Raw genomic sequence first — 17,136 nt, 5'->3', positions numbered from 1 at the left:
TAATCAGCTAATAGGGCCCAATGGGATACTGGCCCTGTCCCATGCCCAGTCCAAAACCCACATTTGCACCCTTCTTCCTAAATACCCTGTCCACTTTTGGTTTTTTAGGAAAAAGGAGTGCCTCTCTTAGTAACTGCCTGTAAGATCTCCCTCCCACTCTCCTACCACCCTCTCTCCTCTGTTCCTACAGACACGATACCAAATACAGTATTAACTTAATTAAGGATCAGAATGCACGCGTGTGCATTATCATAGGCCAGCATGAGGAACCAGAGAAAACCATCATCAAACAAGTCCCGCCCAAGCTTCACATTTCAAGATCTCCTGCTTCACTGGAAAGGGACTTCTTTAGCTGAGCCAAACATCTACCTCCACGCAGCATATGTTGGAGGCCAACTGTCACAAAACAGATCAAATCTAGTTTTCTTTTATGCTTCCACAGGGTGACCATAGACATTCCTTTCCCAAAGTCAGATTTCATAGTCTAAATATACCAGTGGCCCAGGGTGACAACAGGACCACCCGCCCGACCAGGGGTCCTTGAAGCAGGGGGCTGATGGATCCGTCTCCGATCCCTGGTGCTTCATACTGGGCCTGTTCACGGGACAGCAGCTCGGTGAGGTTGAATGAATGAATGTGTGAATGAACGAACAGATGGACATCATGGAACCGAATCATTTCTCCCGGGCTTGTTGTGGAAGACCATGACCAGCTCTAGAACTCTCGGCATCTGATCCAGGGCTACGCTAGTGACTGGTCCGCTTCGTTCTTTCGTTGCCCTGGGTGGGGTCTTAGAGCTTTCTCAGGAGGACACCCCCGGCCTCAGCCTGTTGCCTGTTCCTTGCGGACTCCTCCAGGCTCCCCAGCCTCCACCACTGGTCCCACTGCTATACTTGCCTTTAAATATCACCGGCTTGGCCTTGCATATTTTCAGCAAGTTGTCAGGAACGGACACTGGTTCTCCGGAGGCCACGACAGGAAATGTGACCGAAGCTGGTCCCACCAAGCCAACCTGGGGCACGCAGGACATGCTTGCGCTCTCTAGAAACATGCCAAGAGTGTTAGGAAGACGCGAAGAACGGGGCCTCCCTCTCCGGCAGACCCGACATCAGGCTGGCCTACACATCTGCTACAGCCTGACATTCACCCCCACTTAGGGGAACACCTGAGTCTTGGAGTCACAGATTCCTGAGGTCAAAGCATCTTTAAGGTCGCCTGATCCACCCTTCCCCACCAAACAACACAGTCCCCTCTTCAATCTCTCTGCCACGTGACAGGCAAGCCCCTTTTAAATTTCTTCAGTGTCAAGGAGCTAGCTTACTGCTGTACAAGGACCCTGGGCTCTGCTGTGCAGCTCCAACATATGAAAGACCCTTCGGTCATACCCAAGTCTGCCCCCTAGAACATCCTCACCAATTCATACAAATTCACACAGTGTGCAAGTGCACACACACCCCCGGGTCTCACCGGCAGCACCACCACCAGCCCCCGAGTCTTGGATTTTTGGCAAGGCCGCTGTCACTTACCATACTTAGCTCTGTTCCCACCACCCTGGGAGTAGCCACCATCTGCAGCTGATGGAGATTCTGGAGACCACCCTTTGTGGCGTTTTTTGGGGGGCCCGGAGTTTGATAAGATACCTAGACAACGGAGTGTAGATTAGGCTGTCGCTGAGGACGAGCTTCAAAACATTCCCCTGATTTGGAGAACACTTGCCATTTTAAAACATCAGAGCTTTACAATCGTTCTTAGCTGTTTTAGTGAAGCATCTGGGCGTGAGGAAACATCCCGCCCCTTTCAGTAAACATTTCATTCCAAACCACCCAAGTGCTGAGCCTTATCTCTGAGCCTCGGCACCCTATTCTTTAAAATGGGATCATAAACCCGACCGTGAAAGGTGGTTTGATAAAGACTAAAGAGCATGCACATAAAGCACAGAGTCTGGGCCCACTGACTGGCAGCCGCCGAGACCACATCCTCCTCCGGGTCCTCCTCTGAACATTCCAGTGAATGAGACCAACCACTGAAGCCACCATCACAGCTTCACCACTGGGGGGCAGTACTGCTCCACCTGTGCTCCACTCCCACCCTAGCCTTGACCGCCAGCCTCAGACCAAAGAAATCAAGGGGGAGAGAAGCCGGTGCTCGCGCTCGGTGCTCGCCGCTGCTGTCGAGTCATTTCTGCCCACTCTAAATAACAGCATGTGCGTGACTCGTGCTTGATGTTCAAAACATCAAGAATCGGTTACCATATTTTTTTGACCAATCCGACACAAAATTTCCCTGACCTTTAGAGCTACACATTCAACTACGACTGCATGGTAAATTCACCTGGGGAAGCTTTAAATCTCTCTTGTGCCTGGACACAAGACTATCTATCCCAAGTAAACCAAAACCCAGCACCTGCGGGAGCCCGGGCATCGCGAGGGCCCCGAGCGCCCTGGTGACGCTAACTCACAACCGGGGTTGAAAACCATAGTTTAGAGCAATGTTTCTGTAAATGTGGTCTGAGAAGGAGCTGGACAGAAGCAACAGAGGCTTGTTAAAACTGCCCGCTCCTGGGCCCTGCCCTGACTATAGAACCGGATCTCTGGAAACAAGAGAAAACTGCCACTATTCCCAGGCACCCTGGCTATGCCTAAGTGCTCTGCAGTTTGAGGGTTATTGCTCTAGAGTCTCTTAAAGGTAATAAAGTTATTCTCACCTCTTCCTTAGACTGATCAGAAACGAAGAAAGTGAATAAAGAGTTAAAATGCAAGGTACTTTGTTTACACAGAGCTTTCAAGCAGGTGGGCTCCTTCGACCACCCCCCACCAGCAATGCGGGAGGCAGCCACGATTATGGCCGTTCTGTTCAGACCACAGCTTCTACTGCCCAAACATCTGTCCTCCAGTGCCAACAGACAGGAAGATGCCAGCGCCCCTGAAAACCACATTAAACTAGCAAGGAGGCACTGGGCCTCGACACTAAGGACGGAAGGTCTACAGATATTTTCCCCTTTGGGACACAAGCTCTAGCCGCCCCTAGTGTGGACTCAGCTCACCAGCTCTCCCAAAGTGACAGCCCCAGGAGCCGTCCCTGTGCTCCCAATGGGGACCATTTCTCGCGGTGGCTCCTGGTACTGGGGAGGGGGTCACTACTTGGCACTTGGGTGAGCAATTCTTCATTATGCAGTCCACTCACTGCGGGACACGGAGCACCGGGACCCCCGTGTGGGACCACCAAAGAAGGATCCTGGGCACCTGCTAACAGCCGCCACCAGGGGGCAGTACCTCTCCACTGAGAACCAAGGAGCCACAGCCCTCAAGCCCATAGTCAAGACTTCTTGTAGTTTCAGAAACAGTTTCTTAAACCTGATTTCCTCTCTCCCCAGAGCAGGCGGGAAGGCCCAGGACCTGTGACATTTTGGCTATGCTGTTAAAGCAACTCCATTCAGTAAGCCTCCACGGCAGCCGGGCACCAGGGGCCCCGAGATGGGGAGCACACCGACGCTGCTCTCGGGAACTTCACTACCTGCAGGACACACACGGCCGGGAAGGGAGACAGACACCTGGGGCATCCCAGAGAGGGAGGGAGCCCTCCTGCAGGAGGGGACACCTGAGCTACGTCCTGAAAGGCACGGTCAGCCAAGGTGAGCCGCGGGGTGGGGAGAATGCTTTGAGGTCACGATGTATGGCCAGGGGGTGGGGACAGGACCTGGACGGCACTGAACCACCCCACACGGCCTGAGTGTGGAGGTCTCAAGCAGGAACAGCAGGGAATGAATAAGGTTCTATGGGTTGGCTGGGGCCAGAGTCCAGCAGGGCTGGAGCGCTGCTAGGGACCTGGGGGCTTTCTCCTCCCACACCGCTCCTCATTCACCAGAGCAAGGCCCTCGTCCCCTGCTGCTTGGGTGAAGGTTGGGTGTGCACCTGCAGGCAGGGCAGGTGTGACAGGTCAGGCCTGCCGTCACCGTCCCAAAGGCTTGGTCCTTGGCCACCCTAAATTCAGCACCTCACAGTCCCAGGAAGAAAAGTGGGTGCCTGCCTGGGGCTCCTTCTGCAGGAGGAAGGACGAAAGGCTTGACCTTGGATGTGGTTAGGTCTGGGGAGTCTCAGGTCCAATTCAGAGAAGACACTGGTCCTTCAACTAAGAGGGAGACTCCCACCAGGGAAGTCCTCTGCTGGCCACGTAACAGAAGCAGGGAAGCCTGGGCGAGCCTGGGCTGCCTCTCTGTGTCTCATGTTCCTCTTCTACCAGAGTGTGGGGCGGGACAATTGCTACAGGCACTTCCAGTAGATAGTCTTGGATCCCCAAATCCACTTAGCTGTGTGCATGGAGGAGGAGAGAGGGCAGCCTGGCTCACTAAATGGCTCCCGCGGGCATGGAGGGGCAAGCACAGAGCCCAGAGTCAGACTCCATGGCCTCAACTCTAGCAAAAGGTCTGCTTAACCCCTTCGTTCACCTCCTGATCCTCCTCCACGCTCCCTCCCTTACCATCTCTCTTGCTCCCCCAACTGTAAGTGGTAGCTCAGCTGTCACCTCCTCCAGGAAGCCCTCCTTGAGAACTCCAGCTCAGGGATGATGATGATGATGTGGGTGGCATAATGGTGTCCACTAGTGAGCTGCCAGATGTGCCCTGAATTTCCATACAGCCCCCCATCTGACCCTCTCAGCTGCCCTAAGAGCACAATTCTTATCTCCAGATGAGGCAACGATTTAGTCAGAAGGCTTGTCCAAGACCCCCCAACTAATAAGAGACACGGTTGAGTTTCGATTTCACATTTATCTGATTTGGGAGCCCACGTTCTTCCCTTGACACCACGCTGCCCCCTATTTCTCCAGAACTCTACAGCCCTCCTGATGCGTAGCCCACAGGCGACTGGCCGCCCACTGCTTCCTGGCGTACACCCATCACCCAAGTCGGTGGCCAAAGCTGCGGTCCCACCCAGCACTGGGGCCTGGATGGCCCCCAAGACTCGGGAGGCACCTGCTGGCCAGTCCTGACTCGCCCTCTATGCCACACCAACTCCAGGAGGCACCGTGGCCCCAGCATGGTGGCTCCCGCAACCCCCACGACAGCCCGGCCCGGAGGAAAGCGCGACCCCCCAGGACAGGCAATGGCACCTAGCGCCGAGGGCCGCGGCATGGCCGACAGGTCGTTCTTCACCAGCTGTTGGTGCTTTGGGGAATCTCTGCCATTGAGAACGGCTGGACCCACGGCTGCCGTTAGCGAGGGGTGCTCAGAGACTGGTCCTGGCAGCAGAGAGAGAGAAGGGGGGGGCGCACAGTCAGTTTACAGGATGCTCCGTGAGCCCAGCTAGCAGGAAATTACTTTTCTTCCATTTTTATAAACGAGCTTTACGCTGACAAGTGAGTCTGCCTACTGAGAACACACGCACACACTCCTGTTCCAATGAGCACGGCCTGGGTGAAAGTAGGACCAGGGAGACCTGAGGAGCCACAAGACTCTTCCGCCTGCCTCCCCCTCCCCTTCCCGGCTCAGGCTTGTACCGAACACGCTCAGGAAACTTGTCAGGCTTGCAGTCGCCCAGCTCCGGGCTGCTCACAGGGCCTGGGGCTCCCTGGGCCTGAGGATAATGCTGGGGGAAGTTGGGGGTACTGCTCCTCCAAGCCTCACTGCACTGCTTAAATGCCCACATCAGCCAGAATGGTCTGGAAGGCACTCCAGAGTCGGGGGTAGCACAAAACGTTTCCTGTGGGTGAGGTGGCATGATGAGGGGGTTCAGAGCATGGTTTTGAAGCCAGCCGCCCTGTGTCTGAATCATGCTGATCGGTCCACACCACCAATAAGGGGATCACCTTCCGTAGCCAAATGGAATGCAGGACACCTTTACAAATTAAAAACATAGCATGCTGTGCCAGAAACTACTACAAATTCAAGATGAAACACAAAGGTGCTGCAGGCAAAGAGGACTAAAGCACGTCTCTTATTTATCTTGAAGAATGTGTGGCTGCCTCATCGAGCCACCATGCCGGGGACACGCCAGGGACACGCCAGGCCCACGAATCCAGCACCACTGGTGCTTCACCACCCGCCGCTCACCCGCCTGCTGGGCTCCCATCGGGATGCTTGGCGTCGTTCCAGGAACGGGCTCACTGGAGAAGGCAGCCAGAGGCCCGGGGCTCTCCGCGGGCGGGAAGAGGGAACTCGAGCATGTCCCGGCCAAGGTCTGGCGGCTTCTGAACTCTAAGGGGACAAGATGCACGGGTGAAAACCAATTCCCCACCGGTTCTGAAATGCTTTCTAGACTGGAGTTTGTCCCAGAAGAGAGCCAGATACCTAGGTAACTCAAATGGTGCCAACACCTTCCTAGCTTTGCTTCAGGGTAGCTGGGGAAGGCGGGGGTGCTCCGCGCCAAGGACAGGGGAATCCATCTAGGGGACAGCTCTGATTATCAGGAGTTCTGGGAGGCATCGTGAGCATTTGAGAAAAAGGGATGACACAAATGAGTCACCCCATCGCTGCCCTTCAAGTCCAAGGAAAGAACAGACTTATTACTCAGAAGGAGAGGAATAGCCAACACCCGGCTCCCCCCGACTCCATCCTGAAAGTCACCCTCTGTTGGAAAGATGGACCCCCAGCGGTGCGGTGCATCTAGCTGATGAGGAACTTGGTCACAGCAAGTGATCACAGACTCTTATCTGGTCCCACAGTGGAAGAACCACTGCCTCCCAGGACCTAGAAAATGACTGACACACAGCAGGAGCTCAAGAAATACTCATCAAGTGATGTTAAGAAGACGAGAGGGGTGGGGAGGAACACCCAGAGCCAGCCCCTCCTGAAGCCCTTCCTTCTCTTCATAGCAGCTGGCTGGGGGAGGCCAGGCGACCAGAAGTAAGCCAACGCAGACAAGTGACGGATAAAAGGTTCTCCCTGAGACCCCTCCTGGGACATGTCCCTCTCCACAACTGGTTGGTGGGGGTGGGTATCTCAGGGACCAGGGACCACCTATGGCTGGGCCTCTGAAAATCCATCCCCCGCCACTACCATCCTCTTCCCTCCGTAGATGACTTAGCCATGGGTGATACGGGGAGACAGGAGGGAGGAGAGAAGCCCAGGAACTTCTTCAAGGTCAGGACTGTAAGGCTGGCCTTTCTATTCTATTCACAGAGTTCAGGACAGAGAGAGGAGAGGCATTATTCAAGCCATTATTCCTCTAAATCGGGGTTTCTCAGCCTTGGCACCACTGATATTTTAGACTGGATAATTCTCTGGGGGGGGCTGTCGTGCACGATGCAGGATTTCCGCAGTGTCCCTGGCCTGCACCTGCCAGATGACAGTTAGCACTCTCCAGTCATGAGGACAATAACGGTCTCCAGGCATTGCCAAATGTCCCACGGGGGACAAAATCACCCCCGGTGGAGAACCTCTGCCCCAAACACTTGCCACAAGAAGGCACAGGATGGTGTGGCCCTCTGTCAGCTTTTAAATGTCCCACACAATTTGGCAGGTACTAGACCCACCCATAACACATAGAGGCGTTGTGTCTTCACGGGGCTGACCTTTGGCCTGCAATCGTGCCTGTAGAGCCGTCTCTCCTCAAAGTCCTGCTGCCTGGCATCTGGGCCCACTTGGAAGACCCCCACCCCACCCCCCGGTTCACCCACCCAATCCTGCTCAAAGCCCAAGTGCCCACCTGAGCCTTTCCAGCAAATGAGAGGTCCTTTGGTGAGAGTCCCTTGTGCATTGCGGACCAAGTAATACTTCAAGTGTTTCTGCTTCTTGGGCTGAGTGGTCAACTTAAGATTTATGTGATTAGAGAATTCCGTGAAGTAACAGAAGCCTTTCTTTCCACAGCCAACACAATTCCCAGAGAAACCTGGGGGAGGAAACAAACCATGAATGTCTCCAACTTACCTTCAATATCCTCTTCAAATAATACAGACCTCATGGAGGGGCGCCTCATGGAGGTGGCTCAGACAGTGAAGCGTCTGCCTTTGGCTCGGGTCATGATCCCAGGGTCCTAGGATCAAGCCCCGCATCTGGCTCCCTGCTGAGCAGGGAGTCTGCTTCTCCCTCTCCCTCTCCCCCTGCTTGTACACTCTCTCTGTCCCTCTGTCAAAAATAAATAAAATCTTAAAAAAAAAAAAAATACAGACCTCATGGAAACTCTTATCTTCATTCTGTGCCACCAACCAGAAAATTCCACAAGGCAAAGGTCCCTGGCACCTTATGCTGGGCCAGGGGTCAGTATGACCTTGACTCAAACAGAAGAAGGACCAAGAAGACTTAGCCATGGACAAACCGCCCCCACTCCCCCGCCCCGCCGGCAAGCTTGGAAGACTGAACTTGCCCCAGGGGCAGATTTTAAAGCCTGTTACACAGAGCAAACTTTACAAGACAAGAACTGTTGTGTTCAACTGTCTACACTGATCAAGTACCTGTAACAAGGTGGTACGTCCCTATCTCCAGTCATAGAATCTCGACCCTAGGATGCACTGAGAGACCTCCCGGGAGCCCCAGATCGCACCCCGATCCCATGAGTTGCTGAAAAGAAATGAGGAGAGCTCCACGGTGCAGCCAGAATGGCGGCAAGGAAATGCTGGGGGCCCGGCAGCCAGGGGAGCGGAGACCGTCTCCAAGAGCGTGGCTGTCACCGTGTTGGTGTCCCGCTGCTGAGGCCCGAATAGGCCTTCCTGGGGAGGGACAGAGGTTCCCACCAACTGTGAGGCTCCAGAAAGGCTGCCCCATGACAAAACTACCTCCTGTGAACAGTTAAAATCCAGACAGCACGCATGAGAAGAGCTTTATGAACTATCAAGTCCAATCAAACCATCCTCAGAACCGCTGGCTCACAGAGGAGAAATGGGCTGATTTGCCCTTCCCCCTACAGCTGCTGCCGTTCACACCCACCATCTCAAGAAAGCCTTCTTCAAGACCTCGCTTTGCCCACTGGTGCATCTGGTTTCTACGGTACAAAGTCCTTTGGTAGGGGAGCCCCTGAAGCTAAGACTAATCTATTTTGTCATATTCTCGGGCTGCAAGTGTACAAAGGTCACTCTGACTTTGCCCGTGGCCATGTGCACAAGCTCTCCTTTTTTAAACAGGGTATTCCTGAGGCCTCTGGCTAACGTTCAAAATAACATGTTAGTGAAGGTTCACCACATCTGCACGGGGAAACGAGACATCTACGTTACAGAAACTTACTGGATTTTCTGGTCTCTTTTATTCTAAGCAAATTTAATATTCCTTCAAAGGCCTTAGAAAGAAGGACAAGTCTCTTGGTCGAGCCACGGGACGGGTACAGGTTGGTTGAAACCTTCCAGAATCCTATTCTCTGGGCACCAGAGCAAAGAGACAAGGCATCAAGAAATGTCAAACACCGTGCTCTCCATTTACTTGTTTTTAAGGGGACAGGGAGGGAATGAACGTACACAGAGAACCAGGGACGTTCTGGTCATCTGCTGTCCTCTGGGCAGGTCACTCAGCTTTACTGGCATAACAACTAGTCAATCGGGACAGCAAAACCTTCTTTGGGGAAGCCTGAGAACCAGAGAGGTAATGTAAGAGTCCAAAGTGGATGCACACAGTGTTATCACTCCATTCTAGCACAAGAACGGAGCGTAGACCCACAGACATGACATTCAAGGCCACCCCGAATTCTACCCAACCCCCATCTCCAGCTTCCGCTCCTGTTCCCCACTCTGCTCTGCCAAATCGCCAACTGGACCCCTCTGCCCACGCCCACCACCCTCCTGCCTCCAGGCTCATGCTCCTTCCTATGGAAGCCCCACCTCTGTGTGTCCCACTGTCACCCAAGGCCCAAGGCCCAACTCAAATGTCGACTTCTTCAGAGCTTTCCTTGACCCAAAGGACTGAAGCTTGCTGTTCTCAACCCCCTACCACTCTTTATACTGCTCAGAGGACCATGGTAACTTCTTCTTTTGTGTTTATCGAAATTCACGTCTTTTCCCCCCATTAACTATCCCCGTGCTCCAAAGCACCGGCATCATGGTGTGAGTGCACGTAGGTGGGGGGGCTGTGTGTGTACATGTAAGTTTATGTGCACAGACTAGCATCCAGCACATGGTAGACAGTCAGTAAATATCGGGAGGGAAGGCAGGAAAAACAAGGCAACGATCCATGTGAACACTTTAGGATTTCTGCATATTCTCTGAAATAATAACCTACTGTTTTTTATTTATGCCTTTGTCTCCAACCTGGATCCCTTAAGATACGCACAGCTCAACTGCCATCGAAGAATGAGGCCCCAAGAAATCTTCCAAGCTCTCGAGAAGGGATTCTGACACCAAGTGTTGAAGAGATGGATGGACAAGAATGACTGCCAGGCCGCGGGATGCCATGAGCGCCATGCCGAGGCCAGCACAGCCATCCAGAAGCAGCTACACAGATGTCAGGCCCTGGCTCCATGAGTAACGTGGGCTGTGGAACCGCGGCTCCCTTTCAGACGCAGGGCTGGGAAGCACAGACCGTCAGGAACGCCTCCTTGTGGTTCAGAAGGGGGAGCACGGTCCCGCAAATATTTAGGGAGGCAGCAAGCAAGCTGCTCTCCTGCTTTGGCAACAATTTCTGGCCAGGAGAACAGGCTGCTCTTCAGAGAGGTGATCTGGGACCACGGAAGGGGCTGATCAAGAACACCACAGGACGGCTTCCCAACCAGTCCCAACAGACCGAGGGAATGGCTGAAATCACCCCAGCTGAATACATGAGGTAATTCTAATTTTTCACGAAATTGTCTGCAAGGCAATAAAAGTTTTCACAAGGATGCATAAAATGAGCCATTCTCTTTGGAAATCTGCCTCAGGACTGGGGAGTTGATAATCTCTTGAGAAGACAGAGAACACGGGATGCAGCCCAAATCCTCAGACTCCCAGGCACAAATATCCAGAGTTGAGAGACACAGTTCCTTCGATGTCCTACAGCACAGGAGACAGTCCATAAAATCGAGTCTCTCGTGACCACACACGGCGGCCCTATCGCTGGTCCCACAGGTCCCCGTCTAGCCGGGCTTGTCAGCTCAGGTGGCACCCGCTGTGCGTGCACACGGAGCCAGGCTCTCCCTTCTATGGGGAGACCTCCTGGCAAGGCAGGGCTCAACGGGGCCTCCAGGCGAGGTCGGACCTCGAGAGGGGCTCCAAGCTCTATTTCAGGATGGAGCCTTCAGGGCACCTGGGTGGCTCAGTTGGTTAAGCAACTGCCTCCGGCTCAGGTCATGATCCTGGAGTCCCGGGATCGAGTCCCGCATCGGGCTCCCTGCTCGGCAGGGAGTCTGCTTCTCCCTCTGACCCTCCCCTCCTCATGTGCTCTCTCTCATTCTCTCTTTCTTTCAAATAAATAAATAAAATCTTTAAAAAAAAAAAAAAGGATGGAGCCGTCATAGGCGGGCACGTGCCACACCCGAGAGGCGGGCAAAGCCTTACGGGCCAAGTCAGGGTTCAGAGGAGACAGGAACAGGACGGGGACAATGCGCATGGAAAGATGGGCTAACGCTGATGGTACATTAGCAGGCTTGGAACATAACCAACAAGACCCCGGGATTATCTGGAATGCTACAATAAAGCTAAGAACTACTTCCCCAGCCTCTAGTTCTCCCTTGGGAAGAGGGGGGGAAGAAATCAGTTGCTCATGTGAGCTCCAAGAGATCGTTCTAAAATGCAAGTTAAAAACACAGCAATCACCTTATCTGAACGCTTCCAAACATAGAAACTGTTAAGGGAAAACTAGGAAGGAGGGGCCTGTACAAGAAGAGAAAATTATCGACAGGTCAACCAAATGCTTTGGGAGAATCTTGTTTGGATCTTGGTTCAAACAAACCAACTGTAGAAATGAACAAACAAACAAACAAAAACTATAAGACAAAATTTGAACATCAAATTTGATATTTGATGTTATGGAATGACTGTTACACGTTTTAGATGTGATAATGGTACAAGATTTCTAACAAAAAGCCCTGACTTTTTAGAGATACACACTGAAATGCTTACAGATGAAATGACACGTCTGGGATTTGCTTCCTAATAATTCAGAAGGCAGAGAAGAAAGGAGCGAGATGCGACTGTGTTAGTAACTGCTGAAGAGACAAGACAGATACACTATCCTACCATAGTCTTCTCTCTACTTCGACAGTTTAAAAATGACTTGCTGGGGCGCCTGGGTGGCTCAGTTGGTTAAGCATCCAATTCTTGGTTTTGGCTCAAGTCATAATCTCAGGGTTGTGGGATCGAGCCCCATGTCGGGCTCCCTGCTCAGCACGGAGTCTGCCTGTCCCTTTCCCTCTGCTCCTCCCCCCTCTCCCCTCTCAAATAAATAAATAAAATCTTAAAAAAAGGGCGCCTGGGTGGCTCAGTTGGTTGAGTGACTGCCTTCGGCTCAGGTCATGATCCTGGAGTCCCGGGATCGAGTCCCACATCGGGCTCCCTGCTCATCAGGGAGTCTGCTTCTCCCTCTGACCCTCTTCCCTCTCATGCTCTCTATCTCTCATTCTCTCTCTCTCAAACAAATAAATAAAATCTTTAAAAAAAAAAAAAAAAAAAAACTTCCCGGGCACCGTAGCCTTTCGCAAGCGGGGACCAAGCAGCCCCCATTCCCAGTCTCCACCCTGTTTCTCCAGCACACCATCCTCCTTCATCCACATGCCCCCGCTCCTGCCCGAGAGCACCCCGTCCTCTGGAGTATGAGACCAGGGCCAGAGCACCTGGGTTCAAATTCAGGACCTGCCATTTACTAGCTGGGTGACCCTGAGCAAGTCGCTTAACCTCTCTGTGCCTTTATTTCTTCATATACAAATGCCAGATAATAAGGTACCCAACTTGCCGGCTTATTTGATCCTACCGAGCGGTTTCTGACACACAGTCAGTGCTCAGTAAGGTGGCTGCTATTAATGTTTAGCTGCTGTCGTTGTTCTCCGACTGGCAAAACGGCACTGGTTTTTCAGGGCCGAGCTCAAAACACCACACCCTCGGAGACACCCTTCCCAACACCGGGGCTCAGGGCACCCTTCAGGAGCCCCCCAGCTACAACGTGCAGCATGGAGCTGTAGTTTCAGCTTCATTTCTGCAGCTCCCTGAGCTGAGTCCCTGTCTGCCTGAGCTTTCCCACCAGGTGGCAAACCCCCAGGGAAGGACAGGGTTGGACTTGACTTTAGGGCCCCGGGGCTGAACTGAAAGCCCACCTGCCATCCGGGGTCTACATTCCATGAACGCTTAATGCTTTGCCTGCTGAATGAACACAGGACTCATTGACACCCAAAGGAAAAAAGTGAACATTCTAGCTCAGTGTTTTCTTCCGTCTTAGCTGTCAGCCAATTTTGATGAATTACCGTCAACCACTGGAAACACACACCTAGATCTTCATCTTCTCAGACAAAATCCCTTGGTTGATTCAAAGTCACTAAAACAAGATTCCCTTGGTTACAGATTGGGGGGAGGGATTATAAATTAGGAGCTAAAGCCATTCCTTCCCCCAAGATGCTTCACAGCTCCCATTTTATAGATCACTAAAAAGCACTGAGCCCAGGCCCCAGGAGGGCTGCAGGGCCACCCTGCCCTGTGCAGCCATCAGGGTTAATTGCAGGAAACCTAAACAGTGTTAAGTGTGCAAGCTGAGAGCATAAAGTTATTTTAAAAGAAGAAAGCATCGGTTATTACCAACCAGCCCTCGTTACCCACCTCCGATGGCTTTTTGGCGAGCAATTAACAAAGACCCCACTTCCTCTGCACTGGCCACCTGAGGAGCTGGAGCTGTTAGGGGGCTGGCGGCCAATGCACTGAAAGATTCTTGTCTCCACCTTTCAAGACCCAGAACCTCCTTGATTTACTGCCCTCACAATTCCTTTACAGTCACAAAGTGGTGGAATTCAGCTGGAGCCCCGGCTGCCGCCAGATCAAACACTGACCAAGTCACCAGCACCGTCCTACCAGCAGGCTGCATCCTGAGTGGGCTCGATGAGCAAATTAAACCTAAGACGGAAGGACGCCATGAGCTTCTTGGGCAGTGAATTTTCCGGGATTACTCTTGTTTTCAAGAACTACTGACGATAAGCCCACACCGGCCTGAACCTCTTCTCTCTCGGGTCACTGTCCCAGAGCTGTGTGTGTCCCTGCAGCCCACATTCACCTGCCTTGCTCCCCAGCGTTAACCCACTGCCGCATCTCCTCGAGGCAGAAACCACTTCCTTGTTTTCTCTGGCTCCGTTCTTGTCCCGCCCTTCTGTCTCTCCTCCCCTCCGGTCCTTTACGTGATGCCTCAGACATAAACTGTGCTTAATAAACATCCGCTGACGTGCATGTACCTACTCAGCTTTGCAGGCTGGATCAAGCGTGAAATTTAATGTTCCACAGTGAAGACTGTTCCTGATGCTACATCTGGACCAGATCATTACGGCCCGTCTGCCTGCCTGGTCCTCCTCCAAAGGAGACACCAGGCCCAGTGAAGGAGCCAGACTGCCGAACAGCCAAGAGCACGTGTGGGAATCACTCCCTACTTTATGGAGAAGGTATGACTGTTCTGCAAGCAGGAACACACACTCGGCCCCGTCCTCCCTCCACCTCATGTCTGATGGCTTCTGAAACCACCCAGGACAGGTCTGTACCCTATTCTTGACACAGGTAGGCACTTAGAAAAGGTGTGACGAACAAACACCCAAAAAAGTGAATTCTAAAGGACGGGTTCTCTATAGGAGGTTCATCACATTTTAAAATAAATCTCATTTACATCCTAATTCCACACAGAAATAGCCAACTGAAAAACACAAACGGGACAGTAGGACCCGCTGAGGAAGAAGTCCCCAAAGGCGGCCTGCCCCTCCACCCCCAAAGGCCTCCCTTGTCCCTGCCCCGCATGCAGATGGAACCGCAAAGAAGGGACTTACCAAGAAGAGCGTTGTGCCCATTATCATCGGGCAAGAACCTTTTGTCAACGGCACACACCAGAAGATGGTCCGGCAGGCTGGGGGACTTGGCCCCCACGAGGAGAAAGCCTGCAGGGACGTCGATAGGCTCACTGGAAATGGAGACAAGACGCAGGTCCTTTCCCGCCTGGCAGAACCCTAGGAGGAATGGACAGGGCTCACGTGTGCGCCAAGGGGCTTGCCCAGAACCAGGCTCTGCATGGGCAAAGGGAGGACATTCCAGATCTCGTCAGGAACAAACCTCACCTCTGCGTGCGGCTGACTTTAAAATTAGTTCCAAGAGACAAAATACAACCATATGTACTCAGGACACTTGCTGCATGTTAATTCCTCTGAAGACTATCGTGTCACCATATAATATTCATGTACAAAGGAAACTCAGCAGGAAAACCAGCAGACAAGTGGCGGTCAATTAAAATGTATACAAGATACATCCATAAGAAATTGTGAGTAACGTGGTATTTTTTGCACCCTGCATTTTTCACATGTATGAGGAATAGGCAAATGTCACAAAGGAGGAGCCAGAGCCTGGTAATGCTGGCTGCCTCTGGGGAAGGGCCTGGGACCAGAACACAAGGAGAGTGATCATCAAGGAGGCTTGCACTCTATACCCTTTTGAACATTTTGTATTTTAGAGCTTTTAAACATATTTCCCATTCGAAAAATAAGTGCCCTAAAATATCTGGAAATAAAAGGAGAGAAACAGCTGAGATTTATTTGGAGGGGTCCTCTCCCAGGTCTTCCTGGATGAGGGCACATTCGGCCCCATCTCCTGGGTCAGTTCCATCCTTAGTTACCGACTGAGACAATGAGAGTTAACATGACCCTGACGGTCCCAAGGCTTTCTTGCCAAACTCTACAGCGTGAACAGACCCCTCCGGCGTGCACCTGCTTCACCACCTACAGCACCTGTGTCCAGAGTCTCCCACCTGCCCCCGGGAGAGGGCCACGAAGGGACCCTGAGGGGCGGGGAGGTTGGCAGGCCCGGAGCCAGTGCCCACTGTGCACCAGGCACTGGACCAGGTTAAGTTCTGCAAAAGCTCTCATTGGATCACCTCTGGGGAAGTGATTCAGCCCCCAGTTTGCAGAGATGGAAATCGAGGCTCACAGAGGTTCCATGATTCGCTCAGAGCTGCTGAGAGGTGGGCCGGTATGGAGCCAGGTCTGCCCCTCAGCTTGGGGTGGTTCCCCTTCATTGTCTTAGGGAAGCTAAGCAAAGTCCTGAGGCTGAGGTCAAGCACCCCACAGGCCTTCTACCTACATGGCCGGGGCCCTTCCTTCTGAAGAACTGGAGGAAGACAGGCCATGGACACAGTATTTACTGTGTTGACTTGGAAATTCTCTGAAAATCACTATAATGACCACTGGACGGTTCACGGTTTCCTTCTTTAATTAGGTGACCTTTTAACATGTGGACACTAGAAGTCCTACCTCATGAAGAGCCATTGCGCTGGTTTCTCTCTCCCTGGAACAGTAGCCCTGGTGATGGCTGACTGTCTCCCCCGCCGCCATCCTGCACAAGGTCAAGTCCAGGCCCACACACAGGGTACCTGGGACCTCTACAGCCCATCTGACCACTGCACCAAGCCTTGCCCAGCCACACCTCAGACCCCTACCTAAATAAGCTGCTAGCAGCTCCCCAGATGGGCTATATTCTCAACCCTCCCGAGCCTTTGCACATGCTGTTCCTCCATCTGGAATGTCCAGTTTCCCCCAACCCTCTCACAGACTCCTGCTAATCCTCCAAAACCCAGATAACGGGTCACCTCCTCCAGGAAGCCTTCCCTAAACTCTCTACCCACGTAAGGAAACTTTCCTGTGCTCCCAGGCACCCCTGCTTGCCCACCCTACCCTGTCGGCACTTTCCACGTCGTGTGCGCAAAGCGTCTGCTTACCTACATAGCTCCATTAAACTGGGGGCTCTTCTACCTTTAATCTCCATATTTCCAGAGTGGGGGGCCCAATCATTAGTGAATTAACTGACTGACTGACTAGTGACATCCCTCGACTGGTATGGGGACAGGGCAGATGAATGTACACCATTCAGAGAGTTTGTCCCACTAGTGAGTGACAGAGCCAGGGGTTTACTCCAAGTTTCTCTGAGTGCAGAGCACGAGCTCTTATCATCAGACCAAGGTGCCCCCCACCTGGCATTCCCGAGCCTTGGGTCCTCAACACTGCAACAGGAGTAACATGCTGATTCTACAGGGCTCCTGAGAGAACATGTATCTGCCTTCTTCAACAGTAAATCACAATCGCGGAC

At 52.7% G+C, this 17,136-nt stretch overlaps 1 protein-coding gene across 2 annotated transcripts in view; it reads right to left on the bottom strand.

The window, feature by feature from the left end:
• Positions 1 to 17,136, bottom strand: part of GREB1 (growth regulating estrogen receptor binding 1) — a 71,314-nt gene that overhangs the window by 48,825 nt on the left and 5,353 nt on the right. For both annotated transcript variants that reach the window (XM_027620532.2, XM_027620533.2), the window contains exons 3-8: positions 14,835 to 15,011; positions 7,641 to 7,823; positions 6,047 to 6,190; positions 5,107 to 5,235; positions 1,527 to 1,640; positions 898 to 1,041 (exon numbers count right to left, since the gene is read on the bottom strand). In XM_027620532.2, coding sequence (XP_027476333.1) covers positions 898 to 1,041; positions 1,527 to 1,640; positions 5,107 to 5,235; positions 6,047 to 6,190; positions 7,641 to 7,823; positions 14,835 to 15,011 — 891 coding nt within the window. The remainder of the gene's footprint in view (positions 1 to 897; positions 1,042 to 1,526; positions 1,641 to 5,106; positions 5,236 to 6,046; positions 6,191 to 7,640; positions 7,824 to 14,834; positions 15,012 to 17,136) is intronic.

This window comes from Zalophus californianus, chromosome 8 (genome assembly GCF_009762305.2).
Source record: "Zalophus californianus isolate mZalCal1 chromosome 8, mZalCal1.pri.v2, whole genome shotgun sequence".
Taxonomy (NCBI): Eukaryota; Metazoa; Chordata; class Mammalia; order Carnivora; family Otariidae; genus Zalophus; species Zalophus californianus.
This window is presented reverse-complemented; position numbering and strand designations above follow the sequence as displayed.